This window comes from Ctenopharyngodon idella, chromosome 8, assembly GCF_019924925.1.
Source record: "Ctenopharyngodon idella isolate HZGC_01 chromosome 8, HZGC01, whole genome shotgun sequence".
NCBI classification, from domain to species: domain Eukaryota; kingdom Metazoa; phylum Chordata; class Actinopteri; order Cypriniformes; family Xenocyprididae; genus Ctenopharyngodon; species Ctenopharyngodon idella.
In genome coordinates, this window is record NC_067227.1 from 19,267,443 (window position 1) to 19,293,291 (window position 25,849).

The 25,849-nt window shown below is 37.2% G+C and overlaps 1 protein-coding gene across 4 annotated transcripts in view; it reads left to right on the top strand.

Annotated features, from left to right (window-relative positions):
• The window catches only part of grid2 (glutamate receptor, ionotropic, delta 2), a 434,613-nt gene that overhangs the window by 54,596 nt on the left and 354,168 nt on the right, over positions 1–25,849 (top strand). For all 4 annotated transcript variants that reach the window (XR_007931154.1, XR_007931155.1, XM_051901960.1 and 1 more), the window contains exon 2: positions 9,744–9,899. Coding sequence is in view for 2 of the 4 variants with exons in the window: in XM_051901960.1 (XP_051757920.1) it covers positions 9,744–9,899 (156 nt within the window). In the remaining 2 variants the exon portion in view is untranslated. The remainder of the gene's footprint in view (positions 1–9,743; positions 9,900–25,849) is intronic.

The window sequence follows — 25,849 nt, forward strand, 5'->3', positions numbered from 1 at the left end:
AAATTGTCATTTGAGGGATTTCAGTTTTTTTTTTCCCCTTGAAAATGGGTCAAAAAAGAGAGAAGTTTAAAACTCATTAAGAGTATATGATATTATTATTTAATTTTTTATTTTAAATATGTTATTGAAGCACAATTTTGACAAGCAGCAGAGATTTCAGTCTTTCCCTGTTCAAGTTAAGCTCACATGTCCCAGGAGTGTTGCAAATATGGCCTCAGAATGGACTGATTTGCCCTAAAGGAACTTTATCACTCAGGCTTGACAGTAACCAAAGAGCTTATCACACTGAAGAACTGGCTAGACATTGTCAAGAGCGGATCTGATCCATGCTGCTGCTTCTTCTTCTTTTTTTTCAGCAAAGGCAAAACCACAAATCACAATTGCAATTATGATCATTGTTTAACCAAGTGTTTTTCTGAGGTCCTAACACCTACATGTCAAATACATTAAGAAAACGGTCACATAAAAGTCTGTGTTTACAGAATGTAAATTATTTTCTCACTTAGAACATATACAGTACTTTATGCCTTAACATAGCCTCCCTGGTTAAGCTAGTGAAGCAACGCGGTCGAGACACCAGCACACCGACATCCCATGCTGAGCATCAGCGTCCAAACCACAGCTTATTTATGCAGATCTTTCCAGCTGGGGTGTCGTCATTGTTTTAATACGGTCATGATGGGCTTTGTTAAAAATAACTGCAAATAACCACAGCAGGTTGCCAGTCGTTCATGACAGTTTAATTAAATTTCACCCACGGCCCAATAAATGCAGGCACATGCTTGAGGGTAGACCACCATACATCCCCAAACAAAAGCCAGAACAGCACCGTTTGTTTGCATGCTGGCAGACGACAAGAGGTCCGGACGACTGCAAAGCAAAAATTGAGAGTTATTAATGGCTGACAGTGCGTGGCGGGCCACTGCCAGTATGATAAACAGTGCTCGGTGTTGCTGTTTTTATATCACATATTATATCAAGCCATTACTGCACTCAGTGGTCTGCAAAGCTCATTAATCCGCCTTGTCTCAGAGGTGTCACCGCAAACCCGCCGTCCTTTTTAGAGACGTGCCCCTGTGACCGTAAATCTGCGCCTAAGATGCAGAAATCCTCATGCCATCGCTAACTAATACATCATCATCATCAGGCCGTGCCAACGACTGAGTTGCCTTCATCATCACCAATGGCCGCAAGGGGGATCGGGGTTGCAAGTGCTTTATCCTTGTGTACTTCATCCTAACTGCCGTACTGAACAGTATTGATCTGATTGACCCAAGAGGTCAAGCTTTAGCTGGTTAGTATGGTCCTTTTCAGCCCCTCTGATCTTTCTCCGTTGATGGCCAAACAAAAGTATCTGTATTTTGTTAGAGGAGATGTTTTAGTATTCTGAAATGGACTTATGTTTTTTCCACTTGGCTGCTTTTGACATCACAGCTCAGGATAGTCGCCCATGAGAAAAAGTTCAAATTGCATACTTCCAGGGGGTCCCAAGCTATTCGAGCTGTGCCTTTGAGATGAATGCTAACGGATAGCTCTCTCCAGGTATTATAGACCTCCCAGGACATACCAAAGAGAGTTTCCAAATAGCAATTTGCTTATAAATGCAACATGTGTCTTAGCTCCATTACACTGCCACCCTACTTACTAAGGTTTGAAAGGGTGAACCACAAAGATTTTTCACCTAGCTGCTGTCCTCTCAAACTGTCTAACAGTGACAGGCTTGACAGTGCATGTGCACCAATATAGACCCTCTAGCCGCTCTGACTGAAGTGTAGGAGGGAAGTCGTCTTTCGTTTTCTTCAGGTCGTGGCAGTTCACTGAGAGAGAACACATTGTAATACCCGCTTTAGGCCAATTATCTAAGCTCTTCTTCCAATGAATTTGACATTGTTTGAGAAGATCAGTGTGTTATTGTCATCAGCGTGACACAGAATTATTGTGGCATTGTTCCATGTTCATAATTTTTTTTTTTTTTTTTAACCTCAATTGATTTTCAAAGACTTTTTGTATTTTGATTGTCCTGTGTCCTTTGTTGAAAATTATTAATTAAAGTAACAAATTACTATTATTTGATTAGTGGCGTGTCCAGACTACTTTGACTAGTGGACAAAGACTTATTCAGAAATGAAAAAAAAATCATAATATGACTTAATAATGTGCTTTTCTTACACCCAAAATGCTTTGTAGTTAATTTACACAGATAATATCTATCCAACTTATGTTTAACGTAAGAGCGGACACGGCCATTTTTACTTTAAAGGGTTAGTTCACCCAGAAATGAAATTTCTGTCATTAAGTACTCACCCTCATGTCGTTCCAAACCCGTAAGACCTTTGTTCATCTTCAGAACACAAATTAAGATATTTTGATGAAATCCAAGAGGTTTTTTTATCATCCATTGAAAGCAACAAAATGACCTCATTCAGTGTCCAGAAAAGCAGTAAACACGTTGTTAAAATAGTCAACGTGACTACAGTGGTTCAACCTTAATGTAATGAAGCGACGAGAATACTTTTTGTACGCAAAAACAAAACAAAACAAAAAAACTTTATTCAACAAATTCGTCTCTCTCCTGTCATTCTGCTATGCTATTTTCGTTGCAGCACTTCCAGGTTCTACGTCTGAACGGCGGCTCAGTATTGGTCGATGCCTGATCAAGTGAGCAGCACACAAAAAGTATTCTTATTACTTCATAACATTAAGGTTGAACCACTGTAGTCACATTGACTATTTTAACAATGTTTTTACTGCTTTTCTGGACATTGAATGTGGTAATTTCATTGCTCTCGGATTTCATCAAAATATCTTAATTTGTGCTCCAAAGATGAACAAAGGTCTTACGGGTGTAGAACGACATGAGGGTGAGTAATTAATGACAGAAATTTCATTTTTGGGTGAACTAACCCTTTAAATGTGAAAGGCTCCCAGTGTTAGCAGCTTCCAGTTATTTTAGCTGTACAAAAACAGTCTGTTATGCTGCTTGATGTTGCATACTGATATTTGTTACCCATATTATTTTAATTTTTTATCATATTTATCATAAACACATTGGTTTGTAGTGCAAATAGTTTTACCATTTATTGCACTGTTATTCCTCCTAGTTATTATGAGAAATCTTGCACATTCATAGGAAATAGCGTACTTCAGCATTGAAAAAGAAGGTGAATAGCAAATGTTACAATGTTCCCCCGACAGATAGCAACATTAAAGTGTTAAAGGGATAGTTCACCCAAAAATGAAAATTCTCATAATTTACTCACCCTTATGTTGTATATGAGTTTCTTTCTTCTGTTGAACACAAAAGAAGATATTTTAAAGAATGCTTGTAACCAGACAGTTGACGGTAGCCATTGACTTCCATTAGAGCTGCACCATACTGGGAAAAATATGCGATATGCGATATTGTTGTTGAGTATTGCGATAACGATATAGATTTTCTTTTTATTTTTGGGTGTGTATGTGTGTCAGACAGCAGACAATGCGAGACCGCAAGGAGTTGTTTTCCGCAGCTTATTGCGGTTAATAACTCTTTTTAACGTCACGTAAGTAACAGTCACATGCCCAGTATATTCACTGCTATATGCGTTGACCTAAAACTTTGGTAACACTTTATTTTAGGGTCTTTTAACTAGTTGCTTATTAGCATGCATATTACTAGAATATTGGCTATTTATTAGTACTTATTAAGGACATATTAATGACTTATTCTGCATGACCTTATTCTACATTCCTAATCCTACCCAATACCTAAACTTAACCACTACCTTACTAACTAATAATAAGCAGTAAATTAGGAGTTTATTGAGAGAAAAGTCATAGTTAGTAGTTTATATGTGTTCCCTAAGTGTTACCAAAACTTTGACTTTACACAACGTTTTGCCTATTAAAATCATTCATATATCGCATGCCGTTGCGATATGCATATCGTGATATGTACATTTGCGATATTTCGATAATTTTGATATATCGTGCAGCCCTAACTTCCATAGTTTTTTTTTTTTTGTCCTACCATGAAAGTCAAAGGCTGCCATTAACTGTTTGATTACTAACATTCTTTAAAATATCTTCTTTTGTGTTCAACAGAAGAAAGAAACTCATACATTTTTGGTTGAACTATCCTTTTAAGGTTAGTTAACATTAGTAACTACACTAAGATGATTTTATCACACCAGGTAAAATAAATCTCTATTTTTATGCTAATCATTTTGTAGCATCGAGGTGAGCTGGTATTAATTAGCTACAATAATAATGTTATCAAACCAAAGCTGGTTACTAACAATATACATGTAGATAAGTTGCTCCAATGGCAACAAGTTGCACCAGGGACAGCAAACTGCTATTTGTTGGGTAATCGGTTTGTGTTCTTATGTTTTTATTTTGGATAGCCAAAGCTGAGTAAAAATCACGTGATTAGCTGCCGTTTCTTTACACTGCTTCCAATTTAATCCAAGAGGGTTTATCAGATTTTATCAAAGGTCTCGTCTCTTGAGAGAGAGCTAATCAAAGTTGGACCACCTGGCTAGGATCACCCATCTGGACACACATTCATGTTATTGTGAACAGTTGTTGTTAAAGTGATAAAGAACTCTATGACTGAATCCAGTTGTCCTTGGCATGTCCAGATGAGCCAGACTCAGTGCTATTTCTTTGCTCTTTGATTTATTTGATGAAGTTGTCTTTTGCCTCGCAACTCAATTGCCCAAGAGCTGCAGCCTCTCTGCCTGTTTAGAGCCGCAATCCAGCAGCTTGTAAATCAGGATTCGCAACTACCCTCTCATACTTGCGCACATTTACACTCTCTCGCTCATCCGAAGAAGAGAAGCCCCCTTGGGATAGTGAGTGGGACTGATTAAGACAGGCAAGAATTTGATTCCTGTTGCTTTATTCCTCTTGAGAGTGGCTGCAGGATATTAATCTGGCCAGTGTTGCTTATGAGGACTTGCCACAAGCTCTTGAGCACTTTATTGTGGAATTATGTTTTGTTCTCAATCATACTACCTAAGTGCTTGAGGAAGTCTTTGCCGCAGTTTGAACAAGCATCCGTGTCCTTTCAATATTTTGATTTTTTTTTTTCAAGCGCCCTGATCCGTCTGTTTTTTTTTTGTTTTTTGTTTTTATATTTGTTTTATTTTTTAACACCGTAGCAAGGTGCTTGTTATTGACACACAAGTTCTCAACAAAAATCATTTCTTAATGAGTATATTGGTCCCACTTTATATTAAGTGGCCTTAACTACTATGTACTTACATTGTACTTATATTTTAAAAACACCTGCATGTAATTACATCTGTAATACATTTCTGTAATTACATTTATAATTACACTGTTGACCCATCTCTTACACCTTACCCCTAACCTTAAACCTATCCATACCACCAAAGCTTTCCCTAACCTTACCCGTATCCCACCTCAATAGCAGCAAAAGTGTTTTGCAATTCAATATGAACCCAATAAGTACATTGTACTTATTTTTTTATGTAAGTACATAGTAATTAAGGCCACCTAATATAAAGTGGGACCAGTATTTTTTCTTGTTTTTCATTCAAATATGTAAACATTCTTACAACAAGGTAAAATTACTTGAGAAGCAAGTGCATTTTGAAGGCTTGTCTTCAGAGAATATATTTTGAATTGCTTTTGAAAATGCTTTTCCCTCTCCATAAAACTCAGTAAAACTGCTTCTTGTGGATTTTATATTATATATATATATATATATATATACAGTATATGTATATGTGTGTATATTTACACTATATTGCCAAAAGTATTGGGACACCCCTCAAAATCATTGAATTCAGGTGTTCCAATCACTTCCATAGCTCAGTGAATTGAACTAAAAACTTTACCAAAATCACTCTTTGTGAAATCACGTTTTGTTTTTGTCGAATAAAGAAGACAAAACATTACAGACTGTTTTTACGAGCATTGATGCTTACTGTTGCCAGATTTCCAGAATTTAAACTCCCAATCAGAGCTTTTCTGTAAAAAGAACATGTTTTACTTAATCTTTGCAAGCTGGCAACCTGAGGAAGAAGCGCGGATGATCTGAAAACACAGACAAGTAAGCTGAAGTTCAGCGATCTTCATTTGAGATTTTCTACTTAAATTAAAGTGTTATTCAGTCGGTCTATATTGCGCTGCTCGTTTTCTGACTAAATCTGCGACCAAATTGTAGGCTGATATCCAGCAGTGGCTCTCAAACTGACGTACGTGAAAATGCTGAGTTTTGCCGTTCGTTTTATTCTACTCCACCTTAAAATAACATTAAAACTGAGCATGTATTTCTAGCAGGTAAAAATCCAGTAAATACTCGACATTCAGTCAAATTACCTCATCTTTCGCGGTCAAAACTGACTGCATCCACACAAGCCAGCAAATCGCGCTACACTGCTGTTCTCGACAATAAAGTGGGTGGGGATTTAGCACTTACTAGCATGAAGAACAAATATAGACACAGACTGCATAAAGATTTAAGATTAAAACGATACAAAAACATATCCTTCTGTGAGTTATTGTTTTTAACGTTGATCATATTATACCAACAAGAATGCAATGTTTCCTGAATATCCACAAATGTGACATTTATTTTATACAACAGTTAAACAAACAAAAGGGTAATATTAAGTGGTGTACATTTTAAACAGTATTGTCAGTACTATTTTTGCTCTATTTTGCAATGAAAGCCACAGCAGAACTGCAGCACACAAGCTGTGTTTCGTGAACGAATCTGCGGCTTTTAACGAATCGTCAATGATTCAATGACCCATTCATAAATACAGGTAAAAAAAAAATGCACTGGAAAAATCGATTTAAGAGGGCAAATAGTTTCCCTTAATGGAAAAGATGTAACTGCAGTCTAAGTGGAAAAGAGAGGGTACGCAGAAGGATGTTAAATCCCTCAGGGGGTACGACACTCTAAAAACTTTCTGAACCACTGAAAGAGGATATGTAGAATTGCACAAGTGCTACTGCTAAGAGTGCAATGTCAATACAGCCTGTTACCTTCATTCAAATTTTTCATAAGCTTAAATGAATTGGTCTAAAGAGAAAAATTATAATTTCTTTAAACTATTTTGTCTAAAGACTACATATAAAATATCAAAATTAATGTTGTTAACTGTAGTTTGACTAAAAGTAATGACTAAAACTTGACAAAAATGCGATGACTTTTCGTCGACTAAAACTAGACTAAAATATGAAAGACAAAAATGACTAAAATGTGACAAAGACTAAAGAGCATTTTTGTCTGAAGATAAAGACTAAATCAAAAATGGCTGCCAAAATTAACACTGGCGCAAGCGCCCTTCACAAAGCGCACATGGAAATTGAAAGCAGACTTCTGTTAGTGAGTTTCATATTTATAAAATATAAGCCCACAGCACTCCAAACAACATAAACGATGCCTTCGTAGAGCATTTGTAAGGAAAATAGGCCTAAGCTGCAAGCGCGTTTCCCTCACAGCGCGTATCCTGTGCAATGATGAACCACGCGAATGTCCGCGCATAATTTGCTCTAGCTTTTCTGGAAGATTATTTTATAGAAGGGTCTAGTGGTGCGCGTATGAGAGGAAATGGAAACAAGCACAATACAGTTTCTGACGGTGCGTGTCCACTGGCATGGAGCGAGCGTATTTAGTTCCTTCCTGTTTATGTTGAGCATCTAATTGTTGATAGTTGGTTTTAGTTAAAGTGGCAAAACAAATCAAGGCAGATGCACATGGACTTGAGAATAACACCCCTCTACAGCATTCCCTATTGTGATGGATGAGATATGCGGCTTTAAAGAAGCTTCCACCTTGAGTTTTGTTTCTATGGCAACTCTATTCTGTCCTTAGATAAAAGACCCATTATGATGTTTAGCAGAGGACAAAGTAAGTGTTTTTTTTTTTTTTTCTCTCTCTGAGGTTTGTCTTGTTAAAGGCTTGACAGTTTTCACAGGGCCCTGCAGGTAGTGTCTTGACTTGGCCTGTTCACAACTGACCATAGACTCTAATGTGATATGGGTACATTGACTGTCTCCTGTGTGCCACTCATTGAAAGAGCACCAATTTGTCCCCACATACTGTGAAAATACTCTGCTTCAGCCTACTTCCTACCGCTGAGGGTTGACAATTTTTTGACGTTGCTCTCATGTATACAGGTCGACAAGATTCAATTTCCTTGTACATAGATATACAAGATTCAATTTTAGGCCCTGAAATACTGTTTTCCATTGCAGCCGGATCTGTAGAGACCAACAAGTGTAGATGAAATTGCTTAAAGAAACATTTTCACTCTGAAGTTGCTTTTTTAGAAGCCTGACGTGCACATATGTAGAGATCATTGCGTGTTTATTTATATATGTTTGAAGACTTTGTCTGAAGCTCAAATAATTGGCAATCTACAAAAACCTTTTTACTTAAGAGCTGGTATATATTCTTTTGCCTCGTCTAGGATTCATTTATTGAATTAATAAAGTAAAGCGCTAAATGAAGCCAGACAGAGTAATAATAATAAAGCATTGATTTTTTGGCACAGCGCTGCTGTCTGGAACTCATTTTACGTTGTATATAGTGATGATGTTTGTGCTGTGCTAGGCTGTTTTCTAACTTTTTTGTACAGTATGTACATAGTCATTTATCATTTGGTGTTTCAAAGGCATTTTGATAACACTTTTTTAAATCTTTTTTTTATCCTATTGTTTGCATTATGTTATCACCTCAGCTGTGTTTGCTAATTAACTGAATACATTTACTGTTAGAGATTACTTCAAATATTGCTATAACACCTTTAGAGCTTCTCTCACATGAAAGTTTGGGCCCTATTTTAACGATCTAAGCACATGGTATAAAGTGCACAGCGCAAGTGCACTTAGGGTGTGTCCGAATCCACTTTTGCTGGTTTAACGACGATAAATGGAAAAATGGTCGGCGCGCCCGGCGCATGGTCTAAAAGGGTTGTCCCTATTCTCTTAATGAGTCATGGGTGTGTTTTGGGCGTAACATGCAATAAACCAATCAGATTCTTATCTCCCATTCCCTTTAACAGCCAGTTGTGCTTGCGATATGGCGGATTCGCTATTTACATGGCGGAATTTGCAAGTGGAATAACTGAACGCTTCTTTAGCGAGGAAATGGAAGCGAAGTTAAAGTGCGCGAGCAGACCATCTACGGGAAAAGCCGGATTCCACCAAAGCATTTTTGTCTTTATGCACACAATAATAATCTTTTACATTGTAATCCTTTTATTTTTAATATTTGGCATGTTTGTGTGCTGCTGCGCATCCCTGTGTGTGTAATAAGCAGAGTATATGCGCGTTGTGCACCCGCATATAAGCGCATATTACTAACACACTCTTTAAATAACAAAAAAAAATATTGCGCCATTGACTTTAGACCAGGTTTCGTTTGATCAGTGGCGTAATCTATTTCAGTTGCCTTGAAATAGGAACGTGCCAACAATGCGCCTGAACACACCTCGTTTTCAGACCAGCACGCCCATGGGTGCAAAAATGGGCGCAAATGCGTTTGCCTCTTTAAACAACGTGGCATAGGACATGAAAATGATAACTGCGTCGGGCTGAAACTAGCAAAAAACACTTGCATTGCCCCACATTGCGGCGTGTGTATGATAGGGCCCCTTAGTATTGGTCAGTAATGGGTTAAAAATATTATGGAGTAATTTGGATTCTGTTCATTTCAAGTGTCTGTTTTTGTGTTTAGTTGTCAACCATTTGATAAAGCTTAATATATTATCTTACTTTAGGGGCCATTTTTGATGAGTCTGCCAAAAAGGATGATGAGGTGTTCCGCATGGCGGTGGCAGATCTCAACCTCAACAACGAGATCCTGGAGACAGAGAAGATCACTGTGTCCGTGGAGTTTGTAGATGGAAACAACCCTTTCCAGGCAGTGCAGGAAGGTAAGTCATTTGATTATTTAAATCTGTTTTGAGAACATACTTGCGGACCTTTCTGGACTCTTCCCCTTAATGTGAGCCTCTGTGGAATTGCAATGAAAAGCAATTCCAAAAAATGCTGATAATCCAATATGTGCATCCTTAATTCAATCTAAATGATAATTAGAATAGAACAAGATAAAGTGAGTGGCTGGAAAGATAGATAGATGGATACATTGGTGGGTGGGTAGATAGATAGATAGATAGATATAGATAGATAGATAGATAGATAGATAGTCAAGTAAGTAGGCAGATACACTATTGTGCAAAAGTCTTAGGCACGTCAGTATTTTCACCCCCCAAAAATGGTTTTAAGCTGGTTATTTATATCTTTTGCTGCAGTGTGCAGTAGGAAATATCAGTTTACATTTCCAAACATTCATTTTGCCATTAGTTGTAATAATCCAGTGAGATTTTTGTATGCACGAGGAGTCTGACAACAGCTGGTGCTCCACACGGAGATCTGATCTCACCATCAACGAATCTGTCTGTGACTACATGAAGAAACAGATGAAACTGAGACTAAATCCAGAAGAACTGTGGCCGTGTCTCCAAGATGCTTGAAGAAACCGACTTGCAAAGATACAGTACTGTGAGAAGTTTTAGGCACTTGTGTAAAAATGCTGTAAAGTGAGGATACTTTCAAAAATACTGTCATAAATAGATTTTATTTCAGTTAACCTCTATTAACCAAATCAAATCAATATTTGGGGTGACCACTTTTTGCATTTAAAACAGCTTTTGTCCAGGTACACTTGTGCATCATTTTTCAGGTAGCTTTGCAGGTCGGATTCTTCAAGCGTCTTGGAGACACGGCCACAGTTCTTCTGGATTTAGTTTGTCTCAGTTTAATCTGTTTCATCATGTAATCACAGACAGATTCGATGATGGTGAGATCAGATCTCAGTGTGGAGCACCTGGCTGTTTTTAGACTCCTTGTGCATACAAAAATCTCACTGGATTATTACAATTAATGGCAAAATTAATGTTTAGAAATGTGAACTATTTCCTACTGAAACACTACAGCAAAAGATAAGAATAACCTGCTTAAAACCCTTTTTGGGGGGTGAAAATACTGACGTGTCTAAAACGTTTGCATAGTACTGTAGGTTAGATAGATTGGTGGGTGGGTATCTATAGATTAAATAAATCAGTGGATGGGTAGATAGGTTAGATAGATCATTGGGTGAGTAGATACTGTAGACATGTACTGTAGTTTAGATAGATTGGTGGGTCGGTGGGTAGATAGGTTGGTTGGTGGGTATCTAGATAGGTTAGATAGATCAGTGGGTTAGTAGGAAGATATCTACTGTAGGTTAGATAGATCAATGTGTCGGGGGGTCGATAGATAGGGTAGATAGATAATGTTAGATAAATGGGTGGGTAGATAGATATGTACTGTAGGTTAGATATAGGTTAGATAGGTGGGTGCATAAATAGATAGATCACTGGGTTGGTAGATACTGTAGGCTAGATGAATTGGTGGATAGATTGTAGTGAAACATACAAAAATACATCATACACATGAACTGGAGGATACTAAATGTTGTAAACAGAGCAAATGTAAAGCAGTTTGTTGAAACAAACTGTTGTAGGCAGAGGAGTCAAAACAAGTCAATGTTTCATGCACACAGCGGAAGAATCATAGAGTCTTATAGCAGTAGGCAGGAATGACCTTCAGTGGCACCCTCTCTTACACCGTGGATGGATCACTCTGTTGCTGAATGCACTCTTCATTTCAGCAAACATGCCTTGGAGAGGGTGGGAGACATTGTTCATGACGTTCATTAAGTCGGACACCATTCTGCTCTGAGCCAATACCTTCAGAGAGTCAAATAATGTTTGCATAAGACAAAAGACATGAATAGCCTGCATTTGTTTACTTGGTGTTAAAAATATATGTATTATGATGTAAATAGCTTGGGTGACCCTATGAAGCCTTTATTTGTAGTCAGATCCTCAGTTCATGAATTTAACTTAAAATTCCTTGACTTAAAGGGTAAGTGTGACTAAATTAGGTGCCTCTTTTAATCATTAGAATAAAGTCTTGCCTCAGTCCTCCACTTAATATGCTTACTCGGCCTGATGTTATGCAATTGTCTGGATCCAACACTTTCATAGCATTCAGAGGTCAGCATTATCTCAGCCCCTAATATTTGATTTAAGATCAGTGGAATGATCTAATAATACCATGATGCTGTGGTTTCCTCAAATTAGTGCTGTTAGTTCTTGGAGCACGGCCATTTTCTGTTATCCTGCGAGAAAAGAGGACAGGTACAAGGCTCTTGGAATGTTGCCATTAATGCATCAGCAAGTTCACTGTGTTCTATACAATTGCAAAGATCAGTTAACTAGCACTTAATCTAACTTTGGCATCTTCCACTGTTTCTTGCTCTCTCCTAATAGAAAGTTTTATATGCTTGTTCTTATTTGTTTCAAGGTATTTTGATAACCTGTTTCACTATATTTAACAATGGCACAATATTGGATTTATCTGCTAAATTGTTTCAAACAGACCAGGCACTAAACTCAGACAATGTGTGATACGTTACGCATTCACTAAATGTGATTATATTGGTATGTTGTTTATTTGCATGCACTGTCTCCGTTGTTTTTGGCACAAGATTCCCTGAAGGATAGAATAATAGTGCAAAAGGCAAAAAAAATGAGTTCTCATACTAATTGCGTTAAACAATTCTCCATCTTACAGGCCGCTTCTAGTGCCAGGTTGTGTAGGATCTAAATAGGATCATTAAAATGTGCTTGACTACAACATGCATGAATATAAGTCCAGTCATGATGTTCTTCTCCATTATTTGATCATCATTTTGATGAATTACTGCTGCCATGATCAACAGAAAATGTGCACAAACACCTCTCTTTTCAATAAAAGTCTGTTTATCGCCTGCTTAGCATGGGCGGTAATAGCGCAACAATAATTGCACTAGGCAAATAGCACCGACTGAGGCATGTTTGCACTGAGAAGAATGACAATGGCATTATAAATAGAGGCTAGTTAAGTTGGACTTCAGGTGGTTAGATAAATAGATAAAATGCCACGCTACTGTTTAGAGGACTTTTATGTATTGTGAGTGATTGATGTTCACATTTTGTCAGCTTTTTTTTTTTTTTTTTTTTTTTTTTAAGGCAAAGTATCTCACATTTAAAGGGTTAGTTCACCCAAAAATGAAAATTCTGTCATTAATTAATCACCCTCATGTCGTTCCACACCTGTAAGACCTTCGTTCATCTTCGGAACACAAATTAATATATTTAAAAAAAAAAAATCAGATGGCTCAGTGAGGCCTGCATAGCTAGTAAGATAACTAACACTTTCAGATGCCCAGAAAGCTATTAAAGACATATTTAAAACAGTTCATGTGACTACAGTGGTTCAACCTTAATGTTATAAAGCGACGAGAATACTTTTTGTGCGCCAAAAAACAAAATAACGACTTTATTCAACAATATCTAGTGATGGGCAATTTCAAAACACTGCTTCATGAAGCTTCGAAGCTTTACGAATCCTTTGTTTCGAATCAGTGGTTTGGAGCATGTATCAAACTGCCAAAGTCACGCCCCCTGGTGGTGAACCATTGAAATTTCGAAACGCTTATGGCATAATAAAGCCTCGTTTACTGAAATCACGTGACTTTGGCAGTTTGATAAACAAAGGATTCGTAAAGCTTTGAAGCTTCATGAAGCAGTGTTTTAAAATCGGCCATCACTACATATCGTTGAATAAAGTCGTTATTTTGTTTTTGGCACACAAAAAGTATTGTCGTCACTTCATAACATTAAGGTTGAACCACTGTAGTCACATGAACTGTTTTAAATATTTCTTGAGTAGCTGAAAGTGTTAATGATCTTGCTGGCAATGGAGGCTTCACTGAGCCATCAGATTTTATCAAAAATATCTTAATTTGTGTTCCGAAGATGAATGAAGGTCTTACGAGTTTGGAACGACATGAGGGTGAGTAATTAATGACAGAATTTTCATTTTTTGGGTGAACTAACCCTTTAATGATAAGTGGCTTTCATTTTTTAATGCATACAAATATAATACATAAAAACAACGTAAAATTACATGGCTGCTTGACTTATGCTCATTAGGTAACATCCCCTATTAACTCTGTTAAGATTTGTTAGTGTAAACATGGCTGACATTTTTCTGACTCTCATTCCTCTCAATTATTTGTCTGTGATACTGTTACGGCAGTTGGCAAGCATCTCAGCTTTTTGTTCTCTTTCGCATCTGAGTGTAGATGAATTCAGTGGCGCCGCCATCCTTTTAGCCACATGGAGTCTTAGAGGTGAAGGGCAGAGTGGGACTTGTTGTAGTTATCTAATGGAGAGGCATGCATTAGCTAACTACACGCTCTGCTTTTGATGGGTCTTCTCGCTCACATAAAGCGCTCCTCTGCTCTGTTTGTATGCTTTTCCATCCTTTCTTTTGTTTGTTTGAAGATTCTCAGTAAGGGAGTCTAATTACAGGTGCACATGTGTTATGGTTCAGCATGAGCGCAGACGATTCTGCTTCTTATGGATGTATGATTCTGGACCTCGTTATGTATACCTCATTTGTTTAAACATCTGTTTATCTCCTCAAACTCAGCTGCCTGCTATGTGATTAGATGAAATGCATCCAGAAAAGCTCGTCTCTCATGTACAATCTGTTCTAGCTTGGAACTTTTTAACAGGCCAACAGATAAAAACTAACTTTTGTCATAGAATAAGCCCAAGATTTGACAGATTTAATAGACTCTCTAATGCGTAGATCAAGCTCATATTGCATCTGTTTCCTATAGCTCTTTTTTGTTAAATGTAAATTAGGCAGAATTTCAGGAATTCACAATAATGGAGATCAACATTTACACATGCTGCAACATGCACATTACAGTTGAGGAAGTTTGGAGTTATTGGTGAGAGCTATATCAAAAATCAGAAATTTCTGTCTTCTAATCCACCGTATCTTAACTGCTTGCAATGTCTGTTTGCATTTGGATGTACAATATATGTGTATGTGTGCACATAGAGTGCTTTGTTCATCTAGTTTCCTGGTTGCAGTAGGTTTCTTAACCAACAGCGGCTTGTCTGATCTGGCAAATAAGACTGACAGATTGTCTTTGAACTCACATCAGTAATTACAGTATGCTCTTACATAGATGTATCTTGTTTTGTCCTTTTCTTGAAGCATCATCAGGCTCACCAGGGAGTGTGTCTGTATGAAAGGTCATAAGCACTGAAGGATGACTGTTGAATCGACAGGCCCTTCACATACATTTAGATTCAGAAAATAAAAGCCATGTGCTCAATAGATTTATTTTTATTTATTTATTTTGAAGGCCAATCACCATAAACCACTGCTAATATGCATTGTGAACACCACACGAACACACACAAACCAGGGCTGTAACCACCGGTGTTGGGGGTAACGCATTACAAGTAACTTGAGTTATGTAATCAGATTACTTTTTCAAGTAACTAGTAAAGTAATGCATTTACAATAAAATACCTGTTACTTTTTCAAATAAGTAACACAAGTTACTTTTTTTCACATCTATTGACTGACAGCTCTCCTGTCCTCATGTTGAGTGTAATAGAGTAAGTAATATTTAAACATATTAAATTACACAAATATACTTTATGCATTTAATCTCACTTTATTAACCAATGTCTTTGCTGCTGACCTTCAATGATCCAATTCAACCATACCAATAAGCAAAAATTACTTTAGATTAGATTTAGAAATAAGAGTGTTGAACTTCCATCTCCTGTATCATATTCTTCTTTAATCCAGAATGGCAGCACATCTAAAAGGTTTGTTTGAGCTGCGCCCTCTACTGTACAAGCGTAAATATGGATTTCCTTCAGCCTGATTTCCTTCAGCCTGATTCATTTCACTTTTGTCGTAAAAGGGCCTTAACATTTGCCAAAAATAGAACTTTTTTTGTTGTTATTAAAAAACAAACAAGCAAGCCCAGCCCAGATGAGAAAAAGTAACGCAAATGTAATGTAACGCATTACTTTTCATAAAAAAGTAACTAAGTAACGGAATTAGTTACTTTTTTTTGGGGAGTAACGTAATATTGTAACACAGTACTTTTAAAAGTAACTTTCCCCAACATTGGTAACCACTATAAAATGAGACAGAAACATCCACATTTAGTAGTCGATCAGTATGGGTGTTTCAGTGACACATTCTTGAACTTTTACCTTTGGTCCTCCCCGGTCTTGAATATTTAGTTACATCCTTGACTCATATTTTTTTCTATAATCACTGAAAAAGCAACATTGCAAAATTATATCTTTAATACAAGTGTATTTTCTCTTACTGCACTGCCTGATTTTTTTTTTATACATAGTGTCCTCAGAAGTCTGTTGTGTATGTGTTAGTACCATGAGCTTAAAACAGCCTATCACTATGGACACTGAATTTGTGAAAACACTTTTCCAGGAAGCATTACAATGAAGACCCCCATATAATGTTTTTCACAGAACTGTGTACTGAAGCTTCCTGGCATCGTGACATTGCTGCTAAAATGCAATCTGGTCCTTTGTGATAAAACTGGTATTTCTTTTAAATATTTCTGCTTGATACTTATTATAGCACATTTACCGTTTGTCAAGTGTTTGACATTGTGATGAAGTGTGGTGCACTGTGGAAGGTTTTACAATTCTTTATGAACAATGATACCTATAATGTAGGGTCAGTTTATACATAGAAATATATTCTCAAGAGAAAGATAAAGGGACTGATTATAATGACGAGTGAAGATTTCAAGCTATTTAATCTCAACAGTTCATACATTTTACATTTGAGAATACTAAAAACGTATGTTTATTTTATAACTTTAAACTTTTCTAATAATGAGGGCAATCCTGAAGCAGAATAGGACAATTGGAAATTGTTAAATTGGAATTGAACAACCTGAAAAGGTTATTTCTATTGTTATTAACTTTTCAGAGGTAAAGTTGTTCTAGATTATTCAAGAACATTTTCAAGAATAGCCTATCAATTATTAATTTCATGGATTTGACACTAAATCTCTGCTGAAGTGAGGCCTTTCATCAAGGATGCACCAATAGGATTTTTTTGGCCGATACCTATTTTAACTCACAACCATTGGCCGATTCCAATACCGATATAACTTTTTCCATTAAAATAGATTGTTTTTTTAATCGTGTTTTAAATTAGCAATGTTCAAAAATGCACGCATTAAGGTATACCAGTTAGCTTATTGCTGCATCGCCAAATCATCTAAATACAACAGAACATAGATATGAAATAAACATTGCTTTTCATGTAGGTCTAACAGTAGTTTTCAGGTACATAAATTGAATAAAGTAAACAAATGTAAGATAACACTGCTGTATAAATTAAATATATATTAATCCTTATTAAAGTTACAAAAGTTTAGTCAAGAGCAGTGAGCGATTTGGTTGTTGTTGTTGTTTGATTAACATTAAAACACAGACAGCAGCACAGCAGGAATATTAGGCTGCTGTCACTTTAAGTGCTGCACGAATCCAATTTACTTATTTTGCTCGATAAATATCATGAGTCGATACATTGGTGCATCTCTGCTTTTCATTATTGATGACAGATAGCAAAGTAAGCTTACTTTCAGGCTGGCCCTCCTCTGTCGTTGGAAACTGCTGCAAATTTGTTGATATTTAAGAACAGTTTGCTTTGCTTTTTTTAAATTTATTTATTTATTTTTTTTTATTTCAATCACTTACCCAATAAATCAAGTAAGTCAATAACACTTATGGGAGTTACAGCTGTTAAACTTTGCCTTAGGCTATTTCAAATTACTTTTACAGAAAAAAAAGCATCTACTTTTAAAAGACTACTAATATCTCAAACTACAAGAGAGGGATTCAGGCTTTGGCAGGTTTTTCAAAGAAAGCCTCAAGCGTCTTAAATTACTACTGCATGCCAGACAACTGAAACTGAAATGTCACCTCCTAATGCAATACAATGATTGTAGGTGACTTAAACACATGCCAGATTATTATTGCACTCATGTCTGCAGAAACATATACGTATTTTTTCTTTTATATAATAATATTATATTAACTCTTTCAACGCCATTGACTGAATTTTCCTTCATTTATTACACAACGCTTCCCCGCCATTGACGGAATTTTCTGGCTTTCCATGTTTTCACTGATATATTGTAGGGGGACTTCTGAAAGAGAATCTTCAGATCAAAACAAAGGCAAAAAAGGAGCAGAAACAAGCGATAAAAGCATTGCTTATGTACGTTGTAGTCTTCTGGTAAAAAATATGTATTATTTTAAAATTGTATAGTATTTATTTACATTAGAATGCAGTGTTCTTAACCGGAGCTTTCTTCAAGGTCATGTCCACACCTTTTATTCTTGGTTCTCTCGTCCGGTTCTTCTATATGCACATCCTCATATTGCCTTTCATGGTCTTCACCCTCTAATTGCCCCTAGCCAGTGTTTCTGAGGTAGAGCCACAATCCAATTATCCAGCCTCTAATCAGCAGGGGGTGTTTCCAGCAGTGAGTCTGACATTTGTAATAAAGCGATGATATGATGGCATTCTACAGCTGACAGCTGGGTAAAACCCGGCCACTGTGTTTTGGTGGCATCTCAGAGGAACTTGGCCTTCCAAATGTGAAGTTTGGCACTTCTTCAATGGGGAAACTGGCACTTTCAAAGTTTCCCATGAATGATGGACGGACATTTCTTTGCGCTTTCGGAAAATAGGAAAACAGTAGCTGGCGGAACGTCTCTATTGGACATCGCAGGAGGGGTAGCCGGCTTCCTACTCCTGCTGAGAGCCGTCCGTCTGAGCTTTGAGTGTGAATTTGGCTCGAATGATGGAAATGATTACTGCACAGATTATTGTAAGAGGAGTCAAGCACTTGATGGTCTCAAACACCAGTGTTATGCAAGTTAATTGGTTTTCGGATTTAATTGGAAAAAAATCAGGAAATTTAAATTCATATTTGAGGATATTATACTTTGAGACCAAGGCAATAAATGTGCATACTAGGGCTTAAAGGGACAGTTCACCCAAAAATGAAAATTCTGTTATCATTTACTCACAATTATGTTGTTCTAAACCTGCTTGTTATTCTTCTGTGGAGCTCAAAAGAAGACATTTTAAAGAACTATTTTCGTCCATACAAAGAATGTCAATGACTGTCGTTGTATGGACAAAAACAGAATTTTGTTTTACACAGAAGAAACAGTAGTCAAATAAGGGAAAAGCATTGGTTGAATATAAAAAGTAAAGTTTCTTTCTAATATGATTTCATCCACATGGAGTTCTCGGCAATAACTAATACAATAACTTATTCAATACAACAAACGACATGGCAGAAAGTGCATTCCATATTTCTGTGAGACATGGTTTTGTAGTATATTTTGAGCAGTAACGTTATTCATGCTGTTGACATCATCCTGTCTTGAATGTCTGTGTGTGTGTGTGTGTGTGTGTGTGTGTGTGTGCGCGTGCTAACTCTCCCATGCTGTGATTGTCCAAAGCATAGACACAGCTTTCAGTTGTCTGAAAAGAGAGGTCCAATCACCCTGGGGCTAAAGCGGTTGCCTCTTGCTCTCACTAAGCAGCCTGCCTCCTTCCATCTCTTTTTTCCCCGCTCTGTCTTTCTCTCCATACACAGCTACAGCAGAAATAATAACTCTCATTTATTTCACAGATTTCCTTCTCAACCTCAATCGCACTCTTTTCAAATCATTCCATTGGATTCTGTCACCGTAATGACACTTCTCATGCCTGATCCCCCTGAGCCGTTGTGAGAGAGAGAATTAGGTTCTCCTGACCAGACCGCCTCCACTCTGCTGGGAACCTGATTGTGCAAACTGCCGACTGGCCTTCCTTCCCCCTCCAGCACAGAAACGGAATACAAATAAGCCTGCAGTTCCCTTCATAGTGATTTGAATCACTCAGAGAATTATAATGACCCGGGGCTTATGAAAGGTAGTATTGATTCATTAGTGCAAGTCATGCGTGTGTCCACCACCACTGCTTATGTCTTGGATAGATTTTAGGCACACATTCTTATTTCTTTTTGAATGGACTGGTTGATGACCTTTTAGTAACAGGTGGAGATTGCTAGGAAATTTTGGCCTACCATTAATGTGGCAAAACATTGATTGATTGATCGATTGATTGATTAACATAGCCATTCCATTGAATTGGCCAAATGTTCCCTCACCAAAAAGTTCAGATCAGATTGTACCACATTGTTATAAGGTTAAGCATCACTCAATAAATCGTCCATTGATTTGTCCACCTCTGGAGGTCAAACATTTTCTTCAGAAGTCATGGCTGACCTTAGCTCTTTTACTTTACTGTTTTTCTATTGATCTCCACTGTCAAGAGTTCCTCAGACAAGGAAAGAAGGTTTGCAAGGGTTATGTTGGCCTCGATCCTCTCACAATCCTCTAGCAGCATGCATGTACTGAAGAATTTACAGCTCCTTTATCCAAAGGCCCCGTATTTAAGTCTCATTTGAGCATTTGGATGTCAGTGGATGATCCTGGGATGATCTGGGTTTTGTGCTGAAATGTGACACCATGTGTTGTCACCAACAGCTATTCAGTGTAGATCCAGGAGAAAAGACACTCTCTTATCCCTACACTGTCCCTCATGTAATCTTCACGTCTCCCCACCTCTTTTGGCAGCTGTAAAGCCCTGTTTGCCAACACACAAGTGTCGTTCATCACTCTGCCAGTGATTAGAATCCGCAGCTGTTGGCATCTGGGATAGGCTGTCAGTCAGCTGACTGAGTTAGTGATCTTCTCAGACACTGGTGGTATAAATCAGGACCTCAATAATTAATCAGAGAATGAATTCTGCATAGTTTCAGTCTTTATCTTTATAATTACTGCCCACCAGGCCTCAAGGTAAAGGGATGAGTCAGAAGTCTTAAGGCAGCAGGAAATAATTCAAGGATATTTGATTGTGAGTAAGGACATGTCTGTCAGATATGTTTAAATCTAGTTTTTAATGTTGTTTATATGCATATGTGGGGTTTTTAATATGCTTTAAGACAAAAAATGTGCAAATTCATATGTCAACACCATTGCTGAGTATTTTCTCCTTAAAACCAGAGTGAAAAAAAGACAGTCTCAAACCCGCGGTTTGAAATCGCTGGTGTCTGTGATGTCACAAACTACCTTGTAACCCAGTGGTTCTCAACCACATTCCTGGAGGCCCACCAACACTGCACATTTTGCATGTCTCCTTTGTCTGACACACCCATTTTAGATCTTTGAGTCACTGCTAATGAGCTGATAACCCTAATCAGGTGTGTTTAATTAAGGAGACATGCAAAATGTGCAGTGTTGGTGGGCCTCCAGGAATGTGGTTGAGAAACACTGTTGTAACCAATCACGTCAACATGCCAGCGGGTTTTAGCATATCATTAACAGCGAACTAGCAGGGGAGTCTCAAGAGAAACCAGGTTATCCTGGTATATTTTTCTGTTGATATGGAAAATCATGTTGATTTAGCAATATAGCGGGTGTATGATGTATATTACAATGTTATGATGAACTATTTGCATTTCTCCACTGACGTTCTGAGTTGTTCAAAGCTTTTGTAAGGATAGCCTACTGATTGTTAGAAGGCAGCTTTCTGATTCTGAACGGGAACATGGTTTGTGTAACATTAACAACACATTATTAGCTGTTTGATAACACAGTCAAGCAAAAAGCTAATCATATTAATTACCGTTATGTGTCCGACATTGTAAAGAGCGATAGGGTATATTATAAGTTTTTTAAAAGTGTCAAAAAATATAATGGAGATATAATTAATTTTGAAGTTTTATTAAGTGTTAACAATGAGATTGTGTTTTTTTTATAAACAATTAACACTGCTTTTGTCATTTATTACAAGATGGACAAAATTTATCACCAAAAGAGTCATTCGCTTTAACAAAAATTTGGTTTTACCGAATGACACTTTTGGTGATACCGAATGATGATATTTTCAAACAATGCTAACAGGCTGATATCTAGATAGTTAGCTTGCAAGCTAGCTAGCAAAAGGACAATCATAGCAGTTTTTATAGCAGTTGTACCGAAAGACCTGATATTTCGGGACGTGCGTATGAGCAAGTGAAAATATGAATTTTTCAAATAGTTAAGAGAGAATTAATTACTTTGCTTCACGACCGTGTGGTCCTTTACAGGTGTCTGAATGATGTCATGAATGATATTGACCGCATTGATCCAAAATGGTCCCTTTACATTGGTTACTCCGAATGACATCAATGAAAATCAATTTTCTGGACATTCTTTCTCATAACAAAGCAACGACTTCTACTCATAATTTTAATACCATTTTGCACTATGTTGATATATGATATTATAAAATCATGCCAGAATAAAAAATATATAAATTTTTGTTACATTTTAAGATATTTTAATCAAAAATGAAATGGATATATTGGCCTTTGGACGGTTAAACCGACACTTCAAAATCTTTAAAATACCTTTATATGTAGCAAAATATAATTAAAACCTTTTGAATTCAATAAAATAGATCAAGTTGTACTACCTTACATACTTTGGATGTCATATCTTTGTATCTTTGTTTTTTATTATTATTAAGGCCTTTGGACAAAAAATGACCCGTCACGTCATTGATACGATACCATTGTGCAGCATTTACCTCAGCAAGTTGAGCGAGTTCATCTCTGAGCTTGTGTGAGCGAATGGATATTCATTGATCCGTGTATACTAAATGAGGCAAGGGTGTAGAGTTACATTCAAGCTATTTTAAGGCATGAAGAAAATTTTTTTCACAGGAAAAAAACATTTAAATATGTCATTTTGGTGATTAAAGATGAGTTTTAGGGATAAAATTATTGACTACTGGGGGACTTTAAAATTGTCATAAAAATCAAAATTGACCCTATTTACTTTGTTAGTGCATATTAATATTACTAGTCTTGTGGCGAACAATTAATATGTGCAAGTTAATACACAGAAAAAGAAAATGTTTGTCGTGGTAATCTTTAATCAAAATCTGAAAAGTTACTTCTGGTCTGGAATGGCGTTCCTTCTCTGATTACGTCAGTTTGACAGCTTGGGTTAAAAACGCTTAAACCACTCCCCTCCAACCGTTAGTCTGCTATGAGCGAAAGATAAAGTGAAACCCTGCCCTCTATTTAATATTCTGTTTCACTTGGAAATACGTCACAACACTGGAGAAATGTCTTTTGCAACTTCCGGTTCACGGGGACTTTAAGGAAATGGTAATGATAATCATATGTCTAGGTGATTCATGACTGTCTATCTGTGTTGATTTTTATTATTTGTTTATTTTTTATTATTATTTTTTTTAACGCTTTCACTCGCTTAGTATGATGTCAACATATATTGTTCAACTGAAAGGTATTTTTTTCCCTCTCAGAGAACATAAATTAACATACAGCTAATAACCCCATCGATCTTTAAAAAGATGCTGAACCTCGGATTGTGAACTTTCATATTCATCATTGCTTAATGGCAGTGAAGACAACCTATGTTACTGTAAGTCCTCTGATAAGCTCTTAGCTCACAGTTGAAGGTTAAGAGATGTGAAATTAGAGGTTAGACAGGAGGCTGAAGCATTGAAAGTCAAGGTTAAGCACATTATTGAAATGTCCTTTCATGAGAAATAGCATTTATACTGTGTACAGCCTTATGTATTCATTTTCATTGTTAGACTTTGTGAATTCATTATGTGATGTTGCTAGAAAATGGAGCACAGTGCCACACAGTAGGTCATTCTTAACTGTCTATCTGTGACTGTGCAATCTCTCTCCTTGTTTAAAGAAAAAAACAGCTTCTGGGATTATATCACTCTGAATCCTCCCCCTAACATTCATTGTAAAGTTGTAAAGTTCATTATATTTTTTATTATCCACCCCTCAGAGGCAGACCAAGGGCAGCAATGTTCTTTAGGGCAGCAGGGGCGGGACAAACCCTGCCCTTATCCATCACTCATCAGCAGCCAGCTCTCCATTCCACTTGAATCACAAGTAAATGCACCCCGATATACATCCATTAACAAACCATATGTCATTTTGACTGGTTTATTTATTTATTTTTTTAGTTGAACCCACAGTTTCTAACACTGAAGGCTAGAAACATCCTGTCATTCCAGACCAATGCTACTCACAAGTCTTGTATGGGGCTCAAGCCCCTAAGGCTAAAATCCTAGAATCGCCCCTGGCCACATGTACCACGCTAAAAAACCTCTGTAAAATGCTGTTTTTACCACAGTTTAGGATTTTTATCATGGCTGTGTGCACTCACCATATGAGGATCAGTACTGAACCTGTATATTCAAACAATTTGACAAGAGTTTTTATGTGTAGTGGGGCTTCAGGTGCTTTGTAATCTCATATTTGACTCAGAAATGCGGTCTGAAGCAATGTTATTCATTCCTTTGGTCTGTCACTTGATGACCTGGCTCCATGACTGCCTGTATGTATTTTTTTATTACACTTCCTTTTGGCATATCCTTCCACTATGACACAAAGCCAGTGACCTCTGACCATTTCTCTCTTCCCTCGAACCTTCCGGCACCATCCACGTCAGACATTGTTCGTCCCTAGAAGCACGTCAGTTCTCTTACTACTCAAAACTGACTCTATATATAGCACTCATACAGTTAAAGCCTTCACACGTGAATAGGGAATGAACACAGGTATGGCAACCATTAAAAATACTCCTAACTGCTAGCGTCTGCTCTTCTTCCATCTTATCTCAATTGATCCCAGGCTGCGTAAAGTGTTTATAATCAGGCTGTACCTCAGTCCTGCCTCTTCCTGCTGAAACTAATGAGGTGACTTTTCAAAACGCAGCATATCAACCCAGTCTGAGTTTATTTAATTAAAAATGCTCAAGCACTGCTCACGCCACAGCAGTGGTGGAGGACTCTAAATGCCAGGGCCCATGTTACTGGCTCTCTGCTTCTCAGGAGAGTGTCTCTGGAGAGAGATGATTGCTTTGTTGAGTTTTAATGTCAGGATGTTTTTTAATATTATAGGAGATGCAGTCCAGAGGCTTCTTTGGCTTTTGTTAGATGCGATAAAAAGCTCCCTGGGCTTGGACCATAAAAAAACTCTTTCACATCACTTAATTGAATTAACTTCTCTCCATGTGACAGCCAGGAGTGGGATAGCGCCACTATGAAGTGCCTGTGATGGAGCACGCCGTGAAAAAGAAAACAGATGAGTATCTTGACCCGGTATCTTGTCAGGATGGAAAAAATGTTGTCGTTGATACTTTTCTTTATGTGGGCTATATTCCAGGTTCAATACAAGGTAAGCTCAATCAGTAGTGTTTATGACATTGTTTTTATTACACCAAAATTGACTTGTTCCTCCTTTTTCTTAAAAAAAAAAAAAGGGTTACAGTGATGCACTTACAGTGGAATTGGGCCAATACGTAAGCATTAATATTCTCACTGTTTCAACAAATACAAAATGTAAACAAAGTATTAAAGGGTTAGTTCACCCAAAAATGAAAATTCTGTCATTAATTACTAACCCTCATGTTGTTCCAAACCTGTAAGACTTTCGTTCATCTTAAGAACACAAATTAAGATATTTTTGATGAAATCTGAGAGCTTTCTGTCTCTTCATAGACCGCCTACGCAATTGCAACTTTGAAGTTTCAAAAAGTTCATAAAGAGATCAGAAAACTAATCCATATGAATTGAGTGATTTATTCCAAGAGACTTGATCACTTTTTATGATGAACAGTTTTAATTTAGGCTTTTACTCACATACAAACATTGATGAGTGAACATAAACAAAAGCTCAATGACGTGCGAGAACAAACCTCTTGCGGAAGCTCAAACGTGCTGTGTACACACGAGAACGAACCTCACTGGTTACGCAGTATAGGGC